Source organism: Chamaea fasciata, unplaced genomic scaffold (genome assembly GCF_029207755.1).
Source record: "Chamaea fasciata isolate MVZ Bird 193981 ecotype frontalis unplaced genomic scaffold, bChaFas1.0.hap1 SCAF_6, whole genome shotgun sequence".
Lineage (NCBI taxonomy): Eukaryota > Metazoa > Chordata > Aves > Passeriformes > Sylviidae > Chamaea > Chamaea fasciata.
Window position 1 is genome coordinate 44,253,033 of NW_027094091.1, and position 21,667 is coordinate 44,274,699.

The 21,667-nt window shown below is 45.2% G+C and overlaps 2 protein-coding genes across 2 annotated transcripts; both read right to left on the bottom strand.

The window, feature by feature from the left end:
- Positions 1-987: 987 nt before the first annotated feature.
- On the bottom strand, positions 988-14,967 carry SRP72 (signal recognition particle 72). Its single transcript, XM_066186174.1, has 19 exons — positions 14,829-14,967; positions 13,691-13,811; positions 11,803-11,926; positions 10,858-11,001; positions 9,969-10,080; positions 8,857-8,888; positions 8,159-8,283; positions 8,009-8,066; positions 7,698-7,829; positions 7,161-7,289; positions 6,595-6,667; positions 5,963-6,027; positions 4,871-4,966; positions 4,301-4,404; positions 3,613-3,690; positions 2,854-2,991; positions 2,539-2,576; positions 2,071-2,227; positions 988-1,246 (listed from the first exon to the last, which is right to left on the bottom strand). The coding sequence occupies exons 1-19, from the start codon at positions 14,932-14,934 to the stop codon at positions 1,072-1,074; spliced, it is 2,007 nt and encodes a 668-aa protein (XP_066042271.1). The 5' UTR covers positions 14,935-14,967; the 3' UTR covers positions 988-1,071.
- Positions 14,968-16,417: 1,450 nt separating this feature from the next.
- On the bottom strand, positions 16,418-21,631 carry LEPROTL1 (leptin receptor overlapping transcript like 1). Its single transcript, XM_066186181.1, has 4 exons — positions 21,534-21,631; positions 21,245-21,320; positions 19,859-20,045; positions 16,418-18,854 (listed from the first exon to the last, which is right to left on the bottom strand). Exons 1-4 carry the CDS (start codon positions 21,547-21,549, stop codon positions 18,738-18,740), a joined length of 396 nt encoding a protein of 131 aa, XP_066042278.1. The 5' UTR covers positions 21,550-21,631; the 3' UTR covers positions 16,418-18,737.
- Between the last annotated feature and the right edge of the window lie 36 nt (positions 21,632-21,667).

Sequence of the window (21,667 nt, forward strand, 5' to 3'; positions counted from 1 at the left end):
TCCTAGTAGCTGGTTATTGCTGTGTTTTGTCTTTCGTACAGGAAGAATACTGATAACCCACTGTTGTTTTCATTGTTGATAAATGTGTTTATCCTATCTCTTAGGCTTTTTTAGTTTCTGCCAGCAAGCAGGTGCACCAGAAGATAAGGAGACAACCATGAGCAAAGCTGCAACTTCACAAGAACCATTAACAGCCTTCCTGCACAGACACAGAAAACACTCAGTAAGGTGTTAAGGATCTAGACAAAAAATAACCATTGGGCCAAGACGCATGTGCAAGGTGCGTACAGGGTGCGCACTTAATAGTCTCAAAGGTATAATTTCTTGGGGATTTCTTTTGTTCTGGGTCCCTCTCCAGAGTCACCGAGCTTAAGCTGACCTGCTGCTGTACCACTCTTTATTTTCATAAACCCAGCACATAAGACTTGTAGAAACATAGGGTGAAGGCCAAAGGAGGAGGAAGCGCACTTGAGACAACCACACACATTCAGCTCACCTTTGTTTTGCCAAGCCCTTTAGAATAAGGCAGCTGGCTTGCAGAAAATGGGACACTGAAACTGCTGCCCTACACTTCACCATGCTTTCTCCTAAGTCTTGTTATCCCCATTGAGCTTATCCTGTTTTATAAAGCACAGATGTTGTTTTCTAAGATGCTTTGTGCCTTCGTTCTTTGGTGGTCAATGACTCACTGACATAAAAGACAGTGCTTGTAGCATGCATAGATAAATCTGCTTAAGGCCTGAACTGACATATACCAGAGGAACATGAAACTACTTTTCAAGAAATTCTTGATTATCCTATATCTCTTAAATGTCTGGCAACATGGAAACAGATTTTTTATTAGGAGCTATGTTTGACTTTGATGGCAGCAGCCCAAGTCACAGTGGGGGCAAATATGAGGAAGGGAACTTGGTGTGCAGACACATCATGGCATCTATATCAGCCCGTCTCCCCCCAGACCACTGACAGGCAGGACAGATCCAGATGTCAAGAGTCCTTCACCAGCACTTGCTTTTGACCTTTATTCTGCAACCAGCACCAGGTATTGAAGGAGTTTGCACATCTTGCTTTCTACCACCCTCCTTTAGCCCCTTTCTTCTTTTTCTGCTGCTGTTTCTTCTTGGTGGCTGGAGCACCTGCGGGTTTTTGGTGCCTGGGGGGGATGACGTTACTTGCAGCCGATACAGCTGCCCCACTGCCGGGCCGAGGGGAGGTAGGTGGGCTGCTGGCAGTTCTACTGGCATCCCTGCAGGAAGGCAAGAGAGAAAGACACCATGGGGTGGGTTCACAACCACCTGCAAGATGTGCTACTAATGCAGGGAGCTGACAGTGAAAAGCAGCAGCTGCCCCATTAGGTAGCAAGCATTATGTATGAGAGGGCACTCATGCAAGGAGATCTTGAACAGGCTTCAACACACAGAAGGAGCTGGTGGAGGATGGGAACATGTCTCAAAGGGCAGCAATCACCTTCTAACTGATGTTCACTAGATGGTGTAAGTCCCTGACAATGAAAGCAAGGCTAACTTTTAAATAGACATGCAATAACTCATGCAACCCAAAAGAAATCTTTCAGGTCCCACTCCTAGGCAGTGCAAACCCAGCATCCTTCCTCTCAAATGCTAGTAAGACACCATCTTGCTGTCAGGCTTCATACAAAATGGTAATTCTTGATTCTAGCTCAAATAATCAGCATCAGCTTAGAAGGAAGCACAATGTTTTCTCGAATCACAGCTAATGGTTCTACAGCTGCCAAAAGACTTCAGAGCAAATTCTCAAGAGAAAGCATGCAAAATTCATCTCATTGCCAAAGGAAACACACATTAAAAGACCATGAGAATTTTATTTGGACCTTAGCACCTTCAAGCACGGCTATCCTATCACACTGGTTTTCAGGGACCTATAGGGATCTCCAGGGAGAGCAGCTGATAGCACGTTCAAGCAGCAAAACATGTCACGTGTGCTACCCGCAGTCGGTGTGGTGACAGAGCTGCAGCAGAGCAGCACAAACACAGCCCTCCCAGCTGCCCAGGAGTGAATCCCCGCATCAATCCATGCAGAACGGGTACTTACAGTTCAGAGCCAGTTGTGGTTGAACCCTGAGTCCCCTTGCCAACCTGATCCTTCTTCTTGCCCTTCTTCCGTCCCCGGTAGTAGGACCGCTCTCGCATTGGAAGCCACCGCTCAGGGTCGGGAGTCACCTTGGGGTCGTAGTTCTTCGGCAGCTTCCCTGCAGAACACCCAGTGCCAGAAATGAGATTGGGGCTAACACAGCAGAGGCATCACCAAGGGACATGCACGGGATGTCAGTAGCCAGGCAGTGCCAAGAGACCAGCAACTACATCATCTTATCAGGGTGTTGCTCTCATTTCTGAGGAAAAATGCCCCAACCAAACAAGCTATCATGAAGATCCAGGTTCCAGAGACCAAGCCCTAGCAAAGGGACTAGCTCCTTGGGACCTGCAGGCTGGCTATTTGAAGAAAGAATTTGGAGAGCTCTCTGGAGCTCTGCTGTGTCAACAGCTAAGAAATACAACTTACCCTTCTTTTTTTTCTTCTTTTTCTTCACTTCCCCTTGTCTGAAAGGAAAACAAGACACTGTGACATAGCAGAGACAGAGCAGACAAGGCAACGAAAAACTAGCTTTGGAAGAAGCTAAACCATTCTCATCTCTCTAAGAACTTGGTCTGCTGCTACATAAAGCTCTTGACAGTTAAGCAACAGGCTCCTTTTCCAACCAGCCTGCTTTCTACAGCAATGCCTTCACCACACCAGGAGTGGTTCTTGAAGCACACCAAAGAAGGATGCACCAGAGCTATAGCAATAAAATGAAAAAAATACAGCAGCCTGCTTTACCCTTGCTCCTTCTGCTGGTTGTCTCCAGTGAGCTTCCCAGCTTTCTTCCGAACATAGGTTGCTCCATGGGAATTCTCCAGCGCATCAACATCTACTTTCAGGGACATGGTGTCTGAGGAAGGCAAGTGTTTGCTAAGACTGCAAGGGAGGAGTTCAGGGATGCAAACCAGTGAGCACAAACACCCATGTTCTTCCAGACAGCAAGAGGCAACCTCAGCTTGAAAAAATTCTATCTGTTAGCAATGCAGACACCAGACAGGCCTATGGGGCTATTTCCATCTCTCACTAGCTTCTTACACAAGTTGGGATGAGCTGCTTAATCACCTTCTGCCTCATTTTTCCCTCTTTAATATGGGGACACAGGGAACAACTTCCTGTCAAAGTGGCTCAGGTGAAAAAAGCAGTACGTGAACGAGATTTTGGGTAAGCAAGAGCTTAGCCATATTACATCAGTCCTGCATTACTACCACAGGCTTAAGATTCTGACAGAAAAAGTGGAGGTGCTCTTATTTTTGGTTCCACCTTGTCTTACTAATTCTCAAAGAGAAGGAGGCCAAAGATAAAAGTGTTCTGAGATATCACAGTAATGAATCCAATTAGAGAAATAATGTAGCTCCAGACAACATGACCTAGATATGTAGCTGTTCCAGAGAGGTTCCTTGCCTTTCTTTAGGTAAGAGTGGGTCTGAAGTCCCAACACAGCTGAAAATCCAAGGAGGCAATATCCAAACACCTTTTTCACCACCATTAAAAGGATACACTTTAGCTTTCTCAGGGTCAACCAGGGAATAGGCAGAGATGAGCTGTGCCAGAGTATGCACGTCTTTTGGGTTTTGCCTTTGTCGAGGAAAAAAAATATAACCAAATCAGAAAAGGACCAAATTACCAATGTTACTCATCCCCAAGACTGATAACACCACACAGTGCTTGCTGCTGCAGCACAGTTGCTATCTGTGGGGACGGGCATGTTAGTATGTCGTCTCCCCCAGAGAACACGACCAAACATCACTGGTGTGGATAAAGAGAGGTGCAGACAACTTCACAGTGTCATGAAGCAGGCAATAGAAGAGGAAAAACTCAGTAGCAAAGGCAAGTTAACACTCCCCCCAGTAAAATATCCCAATAAGTGCACAAAGAAACTAAAACCTAGATATCCATGTTTATGTAGCACTAGGAAAAAACCTGCATTCCAGTCCCCAAAGCAATGTTCACTGCACACAAGAGGCTTCTGGGATAAGTCTACCAGGTTTTCAAGTGAACATGAACTATGTATCACATTAATTATCTCCCCTTCTTCTAAAATACAGCCTTGCATTGAAGCCCCTGTGCAAACGCAACTCTAAAGGACAGCTAACAGTCAATCAAAATTGTCAGACACTGCCTGCCACCAGACAGCTTGCAGAGGACTCTGGGTGGAGACCTGCTACCCAGTAACCACCCAACTCACTTCCAGAGCTCCTCCAAGTCGCTGATTGCTTCCTTCTTCCTGCCATGCTTTAGTTTGAAGTTGGCAGCTTCCCTTATCAGTGACAAATGGACAGGAGACTTTGGCTGAAAGACACAGCAACCATGATTATTATTAGTTCCTTATTATCACAGCATGGAGCCCAGCTCTAGCTGGCTTTAATACCCCTGAGGCTTGGCCAAGGAAAAATGAGTTAGGATACTGTCATGCAGAAAGCAGAACACCTTTGCACTCTGAGAAGTGGGGCAGAATTGCATGGGACAAGGCAGCTTGCTGCTCCACCATGCTCTCCCATCAGGGAGAAGTCCTCATCACTACATTTAGGCATCCATTGATGCCACTCTCCTGATCTGACAAGAGCTGCTGCTCCCTATTTATAACACATCTAAAATAATATATTATTGATAAACGCTCACTGAACAGGAGCTCATGTGTCTCCAAACCCCCAGCTGGGTAACTGCTGGGGCTATGCACCAACAGGAAAAGCTGACTTGGACTAGCTAGAAAATCCAGGACAGATTCTTGCACATAAGCTCCTCTGGTCTGACTTGCCTGGTATTGCTGATACCACTGGATAGCCTGTGTGAAGACTTCAATTGCACTGTCAATATCCTCTTCATGACTGTACATTGTCACCAATGCAGACACCTGCAAACATTCAAGAGCAGTATATAGCAGATCTTCATGCAAATTGTCTATAGCCAGAATCTCAGCAGCTAAATGATGGGATTTCCTAAAAGCAGAGTCAGTGTGAGCTTTCTGCTCTGTCCCTAAAAAACAGCTGTGGTAACAAGGCAGGATACCCAGGCCAGATCTTCCTTCCCAAGTCACTCCCAAAGGAACATCCCCATTATCCTTTTCCTATGGCACAAGCCTAAAATTGCATTCAGAGAAGGACACTTCCTGTATTGGCACTTTATTTGCTTATCACAAGACTCAGTTTCACTAGAAAACCTTTTTCACCCCACATTCTCTATCCCAAGAGCTATGAAAAAAGGAATCAGCACTGAAGAGATTATAAGGATACCATCCATTTGCTGACATCCCAGTCACAAGTAGAGGTGACCCAAGGCAAGGAGCTATTATTGTTAACTGCCCCTATAAATTATTTTGATCATTCACACTTACACTTGGAACAGATCCACAACTATCAGCCCCTGTTCAAGATGCTTATGCTGAACATGTGAGCATTCACAAGGCCATCAAGCTTTTCTGAATACCACGTGGAAAAGCATGCAGACCAGGTCGATGCTGCAGGGATGGAACACAGCACTTTTCCCCTAAGACCTGCTCTCCTAAAGCTGCTTCTAAAATGTCCCAACAGTACATAGCAGCAACCAGCAGTTGCTCCAGTCATGTTATGCAAGTAAATCCAGGCAACATGCAGGACTGAGAGATTACCAGGGAGTGGGAACATAGGCACAGAGCATCCCTCTGACAGGCAGAGTACTTCTGTGGCTATGTTCAGGCTACCTGAAGCAAGTTATAATACCACCTTTGTCCAAGACAAGGAAGATGGGCTCAGAATCCCTGCAGACACTCAAGTCAAGTGGAAACCATGGGGAAGAGGCAAAAAGAAGCAGGTAGTGCAAAGCTCTCCTACAAGGGAAAAACCTTACACAGTTCGGACGGAGTTTTGCTTACCATACCAGGCTTGTGCTGCAGCTCTTCTATGCTCCTCAGGATCATACAGGCTTTGGTGACACTGCCTAGAAGAGAGACAAAGAAGAACACACTCTGAATGGCATCACAACATCTGATCCCACCAGTGAACTTCGAGCCAAAAGTAAACAATGGGGACAGAACAATTCCCCTTCTCACATCATCTCCCCCATTCCAGGAATTAAGGACAGGCCTCCAAACAATGGACCCTTCTGCTCTTGCCATATCCTGCAAGGGTTCAGGAGCAAGCTTTGGCTACCAGGGAGCTCTCTTCACGCTCAAGTCTGTGCTGCCTGACTGCACACAGGAATGGTACCATTACGGAGCCTCACACTGCTCCCCAAATTATTCTGCTCCAGAAGAGATTCAGCCCTATTATTCAGAGACTGTGGGCATTTCTGCCAGAAACGTGTGGAGCACGTGTATCCAGAAATCCAGCTATCAGCATTATCCTGCCATAGCTAAATATATGTATCACCTGACTGAAAGTATCTCTGCTCTGCACCCCTGTCACAACAGTGACTGCAGCAAAGACTGTCCTGAAGTCTGGTTTTCTTACCCCCTGTACCATTATCATGTGCAGACACTTCCCAACAAAGGAGGACACTAGATACCTTGAGCAATTTTTAGCTGGGCCATCGTCAGCTTGATCTCAGCTGCATTGGCAGGGTGCTGGTCTGCAAAGTCCTGAGAGTCAGAAGAAACAACAATTCAACTTGTGTGTGGGCACCAGGCTGCTGCTTTGGTGAATCATATGTCACGCTCAGTCACAGCAAGCTGGCAACAGCCAAAGGAAGCTTTCCAGCACAGGCAGGCTTCAGCACACAGCAGAGAAGGACCCCCATTACGCCCTTTCAGATTTACGTCCCAGGCCACTCACTCCCTCCAAAGAAGGGTGTTGCAAACTTGTAAGCAGAGCAGCAAAGCCTACTGCTTACCCTAGAAGTCTACTACAGCTTCTTAACCATAAAAATCAGAGGTGTAAGGGAACTATTTTCCCTTTAAAAGCAGAATTGTTCAATTGGGTGTCAAGGCTTTCCAGCAGCATTAAACCAAACCAAAACAAGGGGTCAGATACCCCTGGAAATTTAAACCAAACACAATAAAGTTAAGGAAAACAGCACAGAAGAACAAAAAGCACGAGTTTAAAGTTGGCTTGGCCAACTTTCTCTTAAGTTACCTGCAGGAGCCCTACAGCCTTTGCATGCTGCTTCTCACGACACAGCTGGGCTGCCTGGATGAGCACAGGGAGCAGGTGCTCAGGGCTCTGGGACTGCAGGCTTGCTGACAGCTTGCGGCACTGATCTGCCTGGAGTGGCAAGAGAGAACACACTTTTCTCAACCTCTGTGAGCACCTCATACAGGGCTGAGAAACCAACAGTATCTAAGACGAGTTAGTAGTGATGACTCCTCTGAAATGAGTACACAGAACCAAGAAGTCCTCTTAGCGGCACTTCAGATACATCTAAGAATCCCCACATCCCTTTTGTCTTCTAGTTATCTCCACACCATCCTCCCTCCCTACAGCAATACCCAAGTCACTAAAGATACAAGTCACAGATAGTTGTGCTTTTAGGGATGACTTTTTCTGCTCACTTATGTGCCCAAACCAAATGATCTTATCTTCTGACACAGAACAGCTGCATCTCCATTTTTGCCCAGTCCAACTCCCATGGATTTAATCTATAGCTACTTAATGCAGATCAGTTTCCCCTACCTGGTTAGTGTACATTGCAAGCAAAGCTTTGTTGAATTCAATTGCCTGGAGCTGCTTCTTGGAGAGTTTATGCTCAACACCTTCTGCATTGGTCAGCTTCACCTTTTTCTTTGAATCAAAGACATTTTGGTCCTGGGGAAATTGCACATCGTGAGAAGATTTCACTACATTCCTTGAAGAAGAAAAGGTCCCTGGGTCTGCAATTTAACTAATGTTTAAGAAAACATCTTTACTGAGTATCACCCTTCTCTCCTCAGAAGCAGAGAAGCAAACTGAGTAACTACAATAAAAGCTGCGAGGTAATTCTATACCTTGTTAATTGTGATGATATTATTTGCAATGACAGCAAGGAGTCCTACATCTGTTGGCCTGCAGATAAGAAAAGCCGAAAGCATACTGTTACTCAACAGCAGCCTCTCACAGATGGAAGGCTGAGAATTCGTTTAAAAAACCCCTCTTACTTCAACTTGATTATTTGATTGTAGAGCTGCAGAGCATCCTCTGTACGGCCCTGCAGTTGCATGATATAAGCCATCTGACCATGAATAATAGCCAGTTCAGCCTCAATGTCTTCCTCTGTCACATCCTGAAGGAAAAACAAAGCAAAAAGTAACAAGCTGCTATCTCACCACTCCTCCCCTGGCTTCAGCATTCTGCTGGCAAATGTCTGTGAGCATTCCTGGGCAGTAGTAGCAACAAAGCACCGCTACCACAGGTGAAGGTTGTAGCCACAGCACAAACAGAAGCATGTCTCAGTTCAACTGGGAGAAAAGAAAGCTTCACCTAACCCAGTGAGAATCTGAAGATTACCTTAACTTGTATATTCAATCTGCCCCTCTGCAATGATTGGTTACAAACTCCCTGTTTGTCACCGCTCACTCAGCATGTTCATCCCTAGCAGGGGTAGGTCACAGGGAGGTTTCAGAAAACCTGTACCCTTCTACCTGCATCAGAACAGGCAACTATGCAAGCAGCACAGCAGCAAACAGCCTGCAGCGTCAGCTGCCCCCCTGCAACAGCCATGATGTCTGCCCCAGCCTCACATGCTGGTACCAGCAGAGCAGCCCTGGCTCTCCTCTGGCTCTCTGCACTTTGTGACTGCACCCTTGCTCCCGCTGCTGCAAAAAAAACACTCTCCAGAACAACATCAGGAACTTACAGAGTCTTCAGACAGCGACTGGCGGCACAGCTCTACAAGGAAAAACAAATTGAAAACCACAATTTAGAAGGTTTTAGGGGAAAAAAACAGGCAAGAAGCATGGGGGAACATAGAGCTTTTTCATGTATCCCTGAAACTTCGGCAGCACTACAAGGGCATAGCAGACTACCAGTCTGATGATGGATGGGACTAAGCATGAGAGAGCAGACTACGTGATGCAGAAGAACTATCAAAGGTACAGATGATATTGTCCCTCCCAGACACTCATTTTCTCTCCTGAGCAAATCTCCTTAGACCTAGCTCTTGATCTTCACAATAGAGATCATTCAGCTGCAAGTGCTCACCGGTCTTGTGAGTTATTGCTGCAAGCTTGCAATATTCAGCTTACATCACCCTTTATGGGGCAGCAATTCTGTTAGTTTTCAGTACCCATACTAGTTACTGCTTCACTTTCTCATCCTTCACCAGAACAACACTTGTTTGCTCCCCAACAGACTACTATCAAAGGACATAGGCTCAAATTGCACATGCTTATCAGTTGTATGGGACAGTTGTTATTCTTCATTAAAACTGGGACAGAACTGACCTATTTATCTGCAGGAACAATTAGATCAAACAGAAATTAGTCCTTCCTAGTTCTCTCCCCAGATTTTTTTTAACACACAAAATCCCCTTTTTACCCCATAGAAAAAAATCCTCTATGCTAAAAAGCTCATTTACTGGCTTATACTAATTCATACCATGAAGTATTTTGAACTTTTATAGCATGTTTTTAAATACATACTCATACTAACAAAATCAGGAGTTAGAATAGATGAGACATCTCATGTTTATGAGATTACACTCACATCTACTTCCTGCTTCAAAAAATGCACAGTTATTGAATACAAATCAGAGGGCTGTAGGAAAGTCATGAAGGAGATGGTACATGCTGCATGGCTCTGCAAAAGAGTAGCAGAGGAGCACTTCTCCAAAAACACCACCTTTGCAACAAATCCTGCGGCTGGTCAGTTTTTAAATTCTCAAAACCTTTTTTCCTCTGATTTGTTTCCAGAGAGCAAATAACTACTTCTACCACACAAAGCTTCCCTCTCACCTCACCAGGCTTTTACCTTCTGCTTTTTGTAGTTTTCTCATTGCTTCATTCAGCTTTCCTTGCCCAATCAATGCACATGCACTGTTATAACACAGCTCGTAGGTAGCTTCTCGAAGGCCCAAATCCTCCTAGCATGAAAAACAAATATAACATTGCATAAACACCAACTGATCTGTATAGATTGGACAGGCAACAAAGACAAACCATACTTTTCCTGAACATTCAAACTAATCCTTGAAAAAAATTTTAAGAAGTAAATTTAACAGGGCACACACCTGGCAAGTACGTTGCAGCACAAAGGATCTTCCCTCACACTGCACAAAGTCAGAGGCAACAGACAAGGCAGCAAGGAAACTCCAGCCTGAACCTGGGGACTACTTAGGCTGCTGCAAGAGGGCAAGTAAGAATTTCTGCTCTAGAGGATTAGAAAGTCAATGCGCAGCACTGAAGAGAAAGCTGAGCATGCTGTGCACACCTTCAAGGACAAGGATTTCTAATGTAAACATTACAATCTGCAGTGTTCATTAACAAAAATATTCCCAAGCATGGCTGGGTGATCAGAGCAACTAGCTTTAACTCTGGGCAAGAGGGTAATGAGAGAGAAAAGCACTAGTCATCAGAGGTGTTCTGCTAATGCAGTTTCAGGAAGATCTACTTCCTGCTCTGCTGTGACATCTAACAGTACAAGCTCCCTAGAGATCAAAGGTGAAATATAATTCATTAACAATATCAGCATTTCTTCCTCCATACAGGGAAAACCACTACGTGATCTTCAACACACTCAGAAATCTTTACAAGACAGGAACGCATTTCTGTCCTGTTCAGTACCTACAATTCCAATACCATTTGTATCCTTTGTTCCTTGGCTCTCACTCTTACACCTATAGACACACATACTCACTTACTGGCACCACCTTCTCCCATGTGCTTTGTGCTGCCACAACAGCAGAGAGGTTGGTTTTCCTCTCCTCCTCATACTCATCCTGGGAGTTGCGGATGAGATCCCTGTACGCAGCCAGACAATCGTCATAACGCTCCAGTCGGTACAACTGAGAAAGGAAAGGGATTAGCCCTCAGAACAGTATTTTTCTGGGCATGCTGGTAGCTACAGCCTCCTTCCTCCCTCCCCATGGACTGGGAGCAGCAGAGCATCATATGTTTTAAGCTGAACACTACTAACATTTGCATCTACCTTTAAGGGCAAACTATATAAACTACACTTCCAAGCACTCAAGCAATGACACCAGATACCTGCACAAAAATGACACAGCTCTTACTCCTAAAACAGCTTCTTTAAAAGCAGCAGTTTACTCAGTTTTGTCCTCAAACAGCCTTCTTCCAAATTAGATCGCCTCTCTAAGAAAGAAATTAAATGAATGGTCTTTCATGCAGCTGAGAGAAGATAGCAAATTCTTCACAAAACTGCTCCGATCAACCAGGAAAAAATGAGAGGGAAAAGCATAATTTCTTTTCTGCATCACTTTTAATGCCTGAGACATCAGGTCCCACAAACCATTCCTGAACAGGTATCTAATGCAAAGAGATGGCTGAACCACAAACAGATCCCATCAGATCTCTTCCTTCCTCAACCTGATGGTTAATACCAGGCCAGACCCAGGAAGGGGGCAGAAGTCACAAATGTACTGCTTTGGTTTGTGGGAATAAGATGATGACTCTGCTGCCACAAACAGGACACTGAAGCTCCACAGAAGTTTGAGCAGTTGGAACCATACCTGTCCTTACCTTCCAGACAGAGAAGGAAATTCTGTCCCCATACTTGCCTCCCACTAGAGGAGGGACAAGGCATGCAGCATATAAAACTCTCACCAGGAAGAAAAGCTTGTAATTACCACTTGTCCATAGAGTTCCTTCAGTTTGTCTGTCTGCTGACTGGCACTCTGAATGGTCTTGAGAGCACTTTCAATACGGTTCAGCCTGTACTCACAGTAGGCCTTCTCAAAGGCAATAACGTCACTGCAAGGACAAGAGAAAGGCGACAGCATGCACTAGAGGTTCCATTTAACACCCTTCACTCACATATAACCAGCCCTCATTAGTCACAGACTGCTACATAACCAAAAATCCAAACACATGATACCAGATTACTGAATTATGTATGTGTTGAGCACTGAAAGTATCTTCCATCTACTTGGTGTTCAACAGAGAAAGCATATAAGAACCTCATCCAAAAAAACCCATTCCTTTATAATGGCATTTCCACACACATTGTATTCCAAATCCTCTCTGCTCCAGACCGCCTACTAATTATGCTAATCAAATGCTTAAAAGGTAAAACAATAGCAACCTTCATTAAGGAGAAGGCATTACATTGCAATGAAATATTGTTACAGCAAACTCGTAAAGACAATTGACTTACAGAGAGAGAAAGAGAGGAAAAGGTACAGAGCACAGTCCAACGTACAGGCCAGTACCAAGACAAAGGTAACATTACCCTATCTTGAAATATCATCGCAGCAGAACTGCAGCAAAAGGGTTTGCTTCTGCCAACATAAAATTGGCTTCAAAGCAAGCTCACACCAGCAGGGAAGCATTCCCAGAGAAGCAGAGCCTTGAATGCTATGTTCCACCTACCCCCTGAGTTACCACTTAAGCCAAAGGAAAATTAATCAGCAATTCCTTTAGTTCATGCCTGGGGCCACTTATTATCAGCTTTCCTTTGCCTATTTAAAATGATCTTAATTCAACTGAGTATTAAGGAAGTTTGAAAATTAATGGCATTTAGAATTAAAGCAAAGAGGCCTCAGTGCAGGATAGGAAAACTTCAAGACAGATGAAGAACCACTACTTTCCTTGCTCTGCAGGACATAGAAACAGACACACAGTAAAATGAGCCGAAAGAAGTTATAGGAAGAACTCTGAAATCAGTTGAATAAAAAAAATTCCTCCTCCTTACCATATAATAAAATAAAAAGCTAAAAAACTTGAATTAAATCCTTTTTGTCCCAGGAAGGAAGAAATTGGTAAACAGGGTAATTACAAGTTATTCAGATGCAAACAAAAACAAAGGTATGTTCCACCACACCAGTAACTTCAACACACCTTCCTGGGAAATTCCTTAATAAGAACAGTATCTGAAATACAAAAATTCTGCTGCCAGGCAGTTCTTGTGTAGCACTTTTCATCCTTGTTGCTGCACAAAAAGCATCCTTATGAGGAACAAAATTAGAATCTTAAGAACACAAATGGGAAGCTTGACTTGTTCTCAAACACAATTTGTCTCCAAGGTCCTGGTTTTGAGAGGATGCACAAAGGTTTGCATCACCCAAAAAGCTGAAGCAGTTCCTTCAGGCTGGCAAAGCAAAGGACCCCAAGGAGCTGTATGGTGAGACAGCCAAGCAAAGCCAACAGTTCCCTGCCACCAGAAAAGGCTTCTCCCTTTTCACTTCCCTCCCAGAGAGAGCTGTCCCCTTCCCTTGCACCAGCCATGCTACCCACCCACACCTACAAGCAGAATCAGCACATGAAGATGGCTAAAACTCAGTTAGGGACAATCCTTTCAACAGTAACAGCAAGATGTTAGCCTGCCTCAAACTCAACCAGACCCTGCCTCACTCCCTCCCATAAATAAGTGTGTCACTGAGAAGACCAACCCCAATGTCTCTGAGCATATCCTGGTCTTTATTTTCCTGCTTTATTAGTCCCTTCACTGAAGCTGCAGCAGATTCTCAAGGATTCAGAAGTTTCATATTTTGTAGAGCACAGCAAGACACAACTCACCTGGTTAACACTTTAGTGTGGGTATTGATTACACCAAGGGCTTCCTTGAAGTTCCCATTCTGGATAAGACACACTACTTTACACTGAAGCGCAGTCACATCATCTTTGTTGATCTGCAGTACTGGAGGAGAAACCAGTTTCAACACAATGATCCAACTCAACACACTCAGGCTTTGTAAGAGACCCATTATTAGAGCTGCAAAAACCCATCCTCTAGTCATGTCAACTTAAAGCACCCTGGCATGGATTGCTTTGGCTCAGATCATGGAATAAACCCCAGCAGGATAAAAGAATCCAGCATAAATCCTGAACTTACCAGAAGCACGCACTGTGCTAACTGGAAGAGAGCTGCAGCAAAGGGGCCAGACACACCTGGGCAAACCTCTCCTCACCATTTCACTTCCAGTCAGAGGACACAGTGCCAAGGCCCCCGTGCCACGTAATGGATACTCAGGAAGGAAAACAGCTGGTACAGAGGAACAGTGTGGCTCTTGTCAGAGAGTCACTTTACAAACTAAAACTTTCTGCCAGTGGATGACAGTGAGGGAGAACTAGAAGAGAGGCAGGGGTTTTGCTATTTAATTTTTTTCATGGATGCCAGCTTTTCCAGGACAGGAGATGAATCCCTACTGCCTACCAGCAGCAAAGACAGAACTTTTAACCACAACGTGCTTTATACTGCAATCCCGTTTTGGACGTCAAACCACCAAAACAACACATATCAACATAAACTCTCCGTTTCGAGCAAGTTATTGCTCCCAAGTCAGTTAAACCATGCGCACACCACCACTCCTCCAGTTCCCGGAGGAAAAGCCCCCCTTCCTCCCACGATCAAAACGGAAGGAAAACCCACAACTAACTCCGAAGGTCTGACCCACAGCAAGGGATGCGTGATGCAACGCAAGCACCCGATGGCCGTGGTACAGCAGCGGAGCCTGGGCCCCGGCTGCCCCTCTTCCCTCTACCCCAACACAGTAAGATGCCCGGCGCCTTTGCCCACAGCCCCGCTCCCGGCACGGAACCTACGGACGGGCACCCCCCGCTCCCCGCCACAGCGCAGCGCCCTCCACAAGGCCCCCGCGCTCGGGCAGAGACCACAGACGCGCGGGGCGGGGGCCGGCACTGTCGCCGCACTCACTCTTATTGACGGACTTGAGTGCGCGGGCGAAGTCGCCGTTCTGGCCGCAGCGGTTCACCTCGCTCCACAGCCCCGCCGCCGCCGCCGCCCCCGCGGCCGCCGCCATCTTAGCACCGGGACCCGACACACGTCGCGGGGGCGGCGCTGCGCCGGAAGCGGAAGTGCCGAGCGGGGCCCCGCCCCCGCCGGTGCCGGGTGTTCCGGCAGCCCCGCCCCGGCCGGGGCCGCTCGCGGGGCGGTGCGCCGGGAATGTCTCCGCGCCCTGCAGCTTCCTACGGCTGCGGCGGTGAGGTGTAACCGGGGCCAGGGACCTGGGCAACCCCGGTTCTGTGCATTGAGCGGGGAACGAGAGACTGGAGAGCAGTGCTGCAGAAAGGGAGCTGGGGGTCCTGGTCCACGGCAAGCTGAATGTGAGTCACTGAGCCCTGGTAGCCAGGAGGGCCAACCCTGTCCTGGGGGACATCAGGCACAGCCAGGGAAGGGAGAGGATTGTCCTGCTCTGCCCTGCACTGGGGCGGCCTCACCTCGAGTGCTGGGGGCAGTTCTGGGTGTCACAACAAAAAAAAAAGACATTGAGCTGTTAGAGAGTGTCCAAAGAACGGTGAAGGGCCTAGAGAGGAAGCCCTGTGACGAGCGCTGGAGGCCACTTGGTCTGTTCAGCCTGGAGGAGAGAAGGGAGAGATCATTGTGGCCTTCAACGTCCTCATGAGAGGAAGAGGAGGGGCAAGTACCAACCTCTTCACTCTGGTGACAAGTGACAGGACTCAAGGAAACGGAATGGAGCTGTCAGGGAAAGTTTAGGCTACGTATCAAGAAAAGGTTCTTCATCCAGAGGGTGGTCAGGCACTGGAACAAGTTCCCCAGAGAAGAGGCCACAGCACCAAGCCTGACAATTCAAGAAGCATTTGGACAATGCTGTGAGGCACATGGTGTGATTCTGGGGATGGTCCTGCACAGGGACTGGAGCTGGACTCAGTCATCCTGATGGGTCTCTTCCAGCTCAGCATATTCAATGACTCTACTGATTTAATTTGCTTTCATGAAAAAGTTCTCCAGATGTAGCACCTTAGTTAATGCCAAGTAACTCCCACTCCCTTTCCAATGTTTTGTAACTCCACATCAAAGTGTGTGTGTGTGTGTGTGTGGAGAGAGAAGGGGTGATTGATCACCCCTAAAGGATTTTCCACCAACTCCCATTACTTTCTTCTGCTGAAAGACTGGCATCAGCCATCAATTTTCAAATTTCAGAAATGTCATGCTTACAAATGTCACAAAAGCTGTGTGTTTTTTTTAAATAAAAATTTTAAAGGTTATAAATATGTCAGAGGGTTAAGGTGGCCATCACTTTGTATGACACCACCAACATACCAGGATTTGGCTTTCAAACAGAAACTGAAGAAAGAACTACAATGTGAGATATGAGCAACAAAATCAGCTCAGTGCAACTTGGACACTGGAGCCTCTCTTTATAAAGCAGTCCCAGGTAAAAACCACAAATACTTGCTCTGAAGGACTAGTGAGCAGTCTGGTGTCATCTCTTCCACAGGAGTAACAACCACATTAAAGAAAGGAAAAAGAACAATTAATACTTCAAACAAAATACTCTTTTTATTAGAGTATTTTTGATTAAACATACAGAACTCAAGATTGCTATTTAAAATTTGTATCGCTCAAAGTTTTTCCCTCTGGAAGGATGGTAACACAATCTCAGTGCATATTATATGGAAGGATCATACCTCTCAAGTGTCCCGCTCATAAATCAGAGCACCACTGCATGTACTTGGTGTGCAAGCAAGGAGGGGGTGCTATGATGCAATTAACAAACAAAAAATGCACCACCAATACATACGCAGTCAGCTCCACAATCAGTGATCCAGAGAGTAGCATCACGTAGCTTCAGGAATGAAGAAGAAAACAGTTCTTGACCATGAACAAGTAATAGGTAACAGACTCATATTCGTACAAGTCCTAGGCATTCCTCCTTTGTAAGGACTGCAGAGGACTGCAACTTTAGCCACTGGTTTGGAAGATTTTTCTGAAGCCTCCATTGTACTGGAGGCGTGGGCAGTAATCTTGCTGAAAAACGGAAAGAAACGTGATCCTACAGCCCTTGTGCAGCTCCAAATGCCACCATGGCAGGCAGCCTGGTAAAGCACTCAGTTATGCTTGAAATACATCTGCTGAGGACTGGCTTCTGCACTGGAGCCTTGGCTCCTGCTTGCTCCTCTGTTCCACACACAGGACATCAACGAAGTAGTGTGTGAAGGTACCTACACCCCAGCTGCCCCCATCTGCCAGTACCAGTTCCTGGAGTACAACCCATTGCTATCAGATTTTGTATATATTCATGTACATTTATGAACATATATGTATATATATGCAAACTTTATCCTTTGTTTGCATCCACACACAAATACTACAGCCAAGACCTGCAGTTCTCTTTTCATACTGTTGACCAAAACCTAAGCAGTTGTCAGTTTTCAATTACACATGGTTAAGTTTCACAGACTTACTTTTAAAGAACTGAAAAATACAGTTTAGAAGTAAGTTTGGTCAGGGTCGTCACTGCACAAGGTACAGGCAAACCTGGTTAAGTGGTACTCATTAACTGTGCTGTGATGGAATGTCCAATGGCAGATTTCTTCAAATGAAAAATCCGGACAATTGAGAGGTATGCAGAAATCTTGTCTTAAATACTTGAAGCTACATGTGTAATCTTACAGAACACAAGCTACAGTTACAGACATAACAGTAAATCTTATTAACCAATAGTGCATAAGAACTTAAAAACAGTCAGTGAAATCAGTTCAGCCAATGACTTCCAAAAAAGTCGTGCCTCAGCTGCATTGAGGGGGGAAAAAAAGAAAAAGGGAGGGGGAAACTCATTCTTAGGCAAGTTTAACATGAAGTTTTACTCTACATTTTAAAAGCTGTTTTATTATTTATTTGTATATATATGCTATGTATAAAATAAATTAAAAAGGGGGAGGAGGAAATAGCTTTGTATACGCTTCAAATTAACACAGACCAGTAGTTCCATAAATGAATACTTTACCATCTTTGTGGTAAGAAGTTGACAAAACCATAAAATACTTATAAATAGAAAGAGTTCAAAAGATACTTTTTTTAAAAAAATGGAATTTAAACATTATTTTCTCTTCCCCACGATACACTTCAGTTTTGTATGTCAGCATCAATACATTTACAGAGTACTTGAATGTCACATCCACAGAATCGGTAACAAAGCAGGCAAAAGAGCTAATGGTGTTAAAATTTAGGACTTTTTTCCCAAAGAACTCTACCTGCTCCTCAGCCTCCTGAAGTGAAGGCTATCAACATTCATCACCCAGTCTGAGGTATGGGCAGAAGAAAATCTGCAACCGGTACTCTCCAACCCACCTTGCCCCTGCTAAAATATAGCAACAATCTATTGGTCTGGTAATTGGCAATGGTGGTGGACAATCTCTTACCTCCATTCAGCTTGTATATAATTTAATCCTGGTATTAAAAAAAAAAAAATTGAAACATAGTATTAATGCTTAACTTAAAAAACAAAAACAAAAAAGCCCCACCAACACCCCCTGACTTTAAATCTTTGAAACTATGTTTAAATGTTGTTCCTGGTTTAAAGCTTCACATAAAACATTGGACAGAAGGATGACAATTTTAAACCAAGAGAGCACCTAAAAACATACCATAGGTAAAAATGAAATCAATCATCTCTCCACTTCATAAAAACGTAGAAACCCTGTCAGCAACAGTAGTACACTCAGAACGAACAACGTCAAAAGGAGCATCTAGAATACTCAAGAGGCTTGCTACGCTACTTCTCTTTATTGCCCATTCTCTCATTTGTATGGATGGCCACTGCATGACAAGATGCCTGTGGATAGTTCTCTGATCTTCCTTTCACCACTGCTGCCAGCTGAAGTCGTCATTGCTGCCAAAGACCAAGAAAAATCCTAGGATCGTGGCAAAGATGACTGTATTCCCGGTAAGAACGAGTGCACATGCGCCCCAATAAATCTGTGAACAGGGGGATTCAGTTAGACACATCTGGAGCTGAACACTAACAAGACAAAAGGTAACATCTTATTGTGCCATTCTTGACAAAGTTCAGTGACATGCCCACGATGCAAGAGGCATCATTATTTGTGGTTACACCAAAATTACTTGACAAATTCACAGCCAGCCAAGCAGCACTGCAAATTTCTTCTAGCTGTACTCAAAGCACTGGCTAGCAGGCACAACTGGTTTGGTATGTAAAGTAAGGCTAGACAAGAGCATCAAACGCATCTGCAGCCCAGGTATGCTGTAAGACTCTTTCGAACAGGTATTTAAGGTCTTCACAACGCTGGCAGATATCCCAGTGACAAAAAAGGAAGTGGATATTTTCACAGTAGAGTAAGTGGACTACATAAATGGTGTGAGGCATTCAAACTGCCCATCTGAGCTATTCTTGCCTAAAGACACTTATGAAAGTGTACTCCATGTTTTTTGACTTGGTAGTGCTTTCTGATGTTCATACAAACAAAGTGAACTTTTAAAGTATTTTAGTGAAAAGCTGTATACTGGGAAATATGTAATGAGAACTTGGAAGTTTAAGAAAATGACACTCATATCATTTACAGTGAGTAGAAAAATGCTTTTTTTGTTTGCTTGTTCGTGCCGCTATAGCCCAACTATTCCACAAATTGTCTTCAATGCATTCTTTACACTTTTGTATTTGGTTACTTCCCTGTTAAGTTTTCACAGTATTTTCTGTCTCATTTTCTCTGCACTGCATTGTTAGGCTTTATTCCATGACCACGTGAAGCAATTTTCAATCATGATGTTCTGCCATGCTCCCATTTCTGTATTGATTTTTCTTGCCAAAAACTAAATCTTACTCTGGTTCCAAAAGTACGTAATTATAAGAGTTACTTAGTGCATGAAAGCTTTACCTTCAATAAACAAACAAACAAACATAAAGAACAAAGTTTTCTAGAAAAAAAAAAAAAAAGGCAATCACAGGTTGAAATATTACTAACCAGTTCTGCTCTTGCAAACACTATGGGCAGCCCAAATGCTGAGACCACAATGCCTGTAGTAAGGAATATCGCTAGCTCCTTGCAGGCATTACTTGTAGCATCCGTGTCATCTACCAATCTTCTTGCTATGCAGTATGGGATAGGAGAAAGGATGTAAAAAAACAGAACAAACAGTGGCCAGTACTGGCTGAAAAAGAAAGGAGAAGAAAAGGTTTAGTTATCTGGATTTAGTTCCTGCTCCTCCTAACATCAATGCAAGGCATTTTCCCCATCCAGCATCCCCATTTAGGAAAGACAGACCAGCCCAGAGAAGGCAAATCCTTTGCCTTGGAATGAGCTGACATTAATCCAACAGACCATGTGCATGAGTGGCTTTGGCTGACCTCAACAGCAGCAGAGCTCACTAACAGGACATTCATAAAGCAAGATTTCACTAAACAAGACTAAATCTAATGCAACCTCACAGGGTGAGTTTAACTCCAAGTTTATCCTGTCAGCTATACTTAAGACACACCCCTGCAGCGCCCCAGACTAGCTTTCTCAGGCACATTGTTTCAATAAAACTTTACTGCATTGTTTGAGGGCAATTGCATAAGGGTCTCCTTCCCAAGGGTTTGTGTCATTAGCACTGGTTTTATAACGAAAGAAAGCTGCCCTAGGAATTCTAGTCATACATGTAGAAACTGCAATTCACAACCAATAACAGGTCTATCGACAGGACATTTGGTATTTATCCAACAGTAAGTAAGTCAATTTAAAATATTTTCTGTATAGTCCACATTCACTTGCAAAGAGTCAAAGCCATAGGCCTTACTATCTGATCCCTTGGTCTGCTACTTTGTATCTCCTGAAAACCAAGAGATAGGAATCAATGTCGGGAAAGTACAGATAGCAGCTGCAACTACTCGAGATGCTACCTTACAAGAGTGGGACGCAGCCAAGGATCCATCTGATGGTCACCGACAGCCCAGCTACCCCTCGGCAGCCACAGAAAATGCAAATGCTTCCCTGGATAACACACACTTGCTGCCCCCCTCGGGAGATGCTGCTGTCTGATGGCCAGCACAGCGGGACACCAGTCGAGACAGGGCAGTGAATCCTTTCACAGTTCGCAGACAAGCCTGGTAGTTTAACTTTTGCTGTCATTACTTTTTAGGATTAATTAAATCCCGGATAGTCTCTTTTTTTCCCCCCCACCCCAGTCTTTTGAAGCAAAAGCCAAAAAAGCCCAACCAGCCAAAAAAACCCCTCAACGACCCCACCCAAAAAAACTGAGGCCCCTCCTACACAGAGAGGACTTATCAATCCACCATTAAGGACGCCGGACTCCTCTGAAGTTACAAGAGGAATGACAAAGAAACAGAAGAATAGGAAAGCGCACGATACTTGTATTGGGGCAGGGCACATCCGAGCATCAAGAACATCAGTCCGACCGCTCCCCCAAAGGACAGGCTGATCAGCGCTACAACAAGAACAAATCGAACCAAGATGAAGGGCGCACCGCACCGTGCAAAACACCGTCCGCCGCCCGCAAACGAACGCGGGGCTCGGCGCAGCCCCGGCCTGCCGGCGGAGCGGAGGCACTCGGGCTCCCGCGGCGGCTCCCGGCCCCTCCCGCCCGAGGCCTCGCCCGGCCCGACCCCTCCCCGCGCGCGCCCGCCGTTACCGGCGTTACCTTTGATTCCCGCCATGGCGCCGCCCGTCCCGCCAGCCGCGCGGCACCGGAGAGGCGCGCGCCGGGAGCCGGAAGTGCGGCGCGGAAGCGGAAGCTGCTTCGGGCAAGGGAAGGGGGAGGGGAGGGCCGAGGTA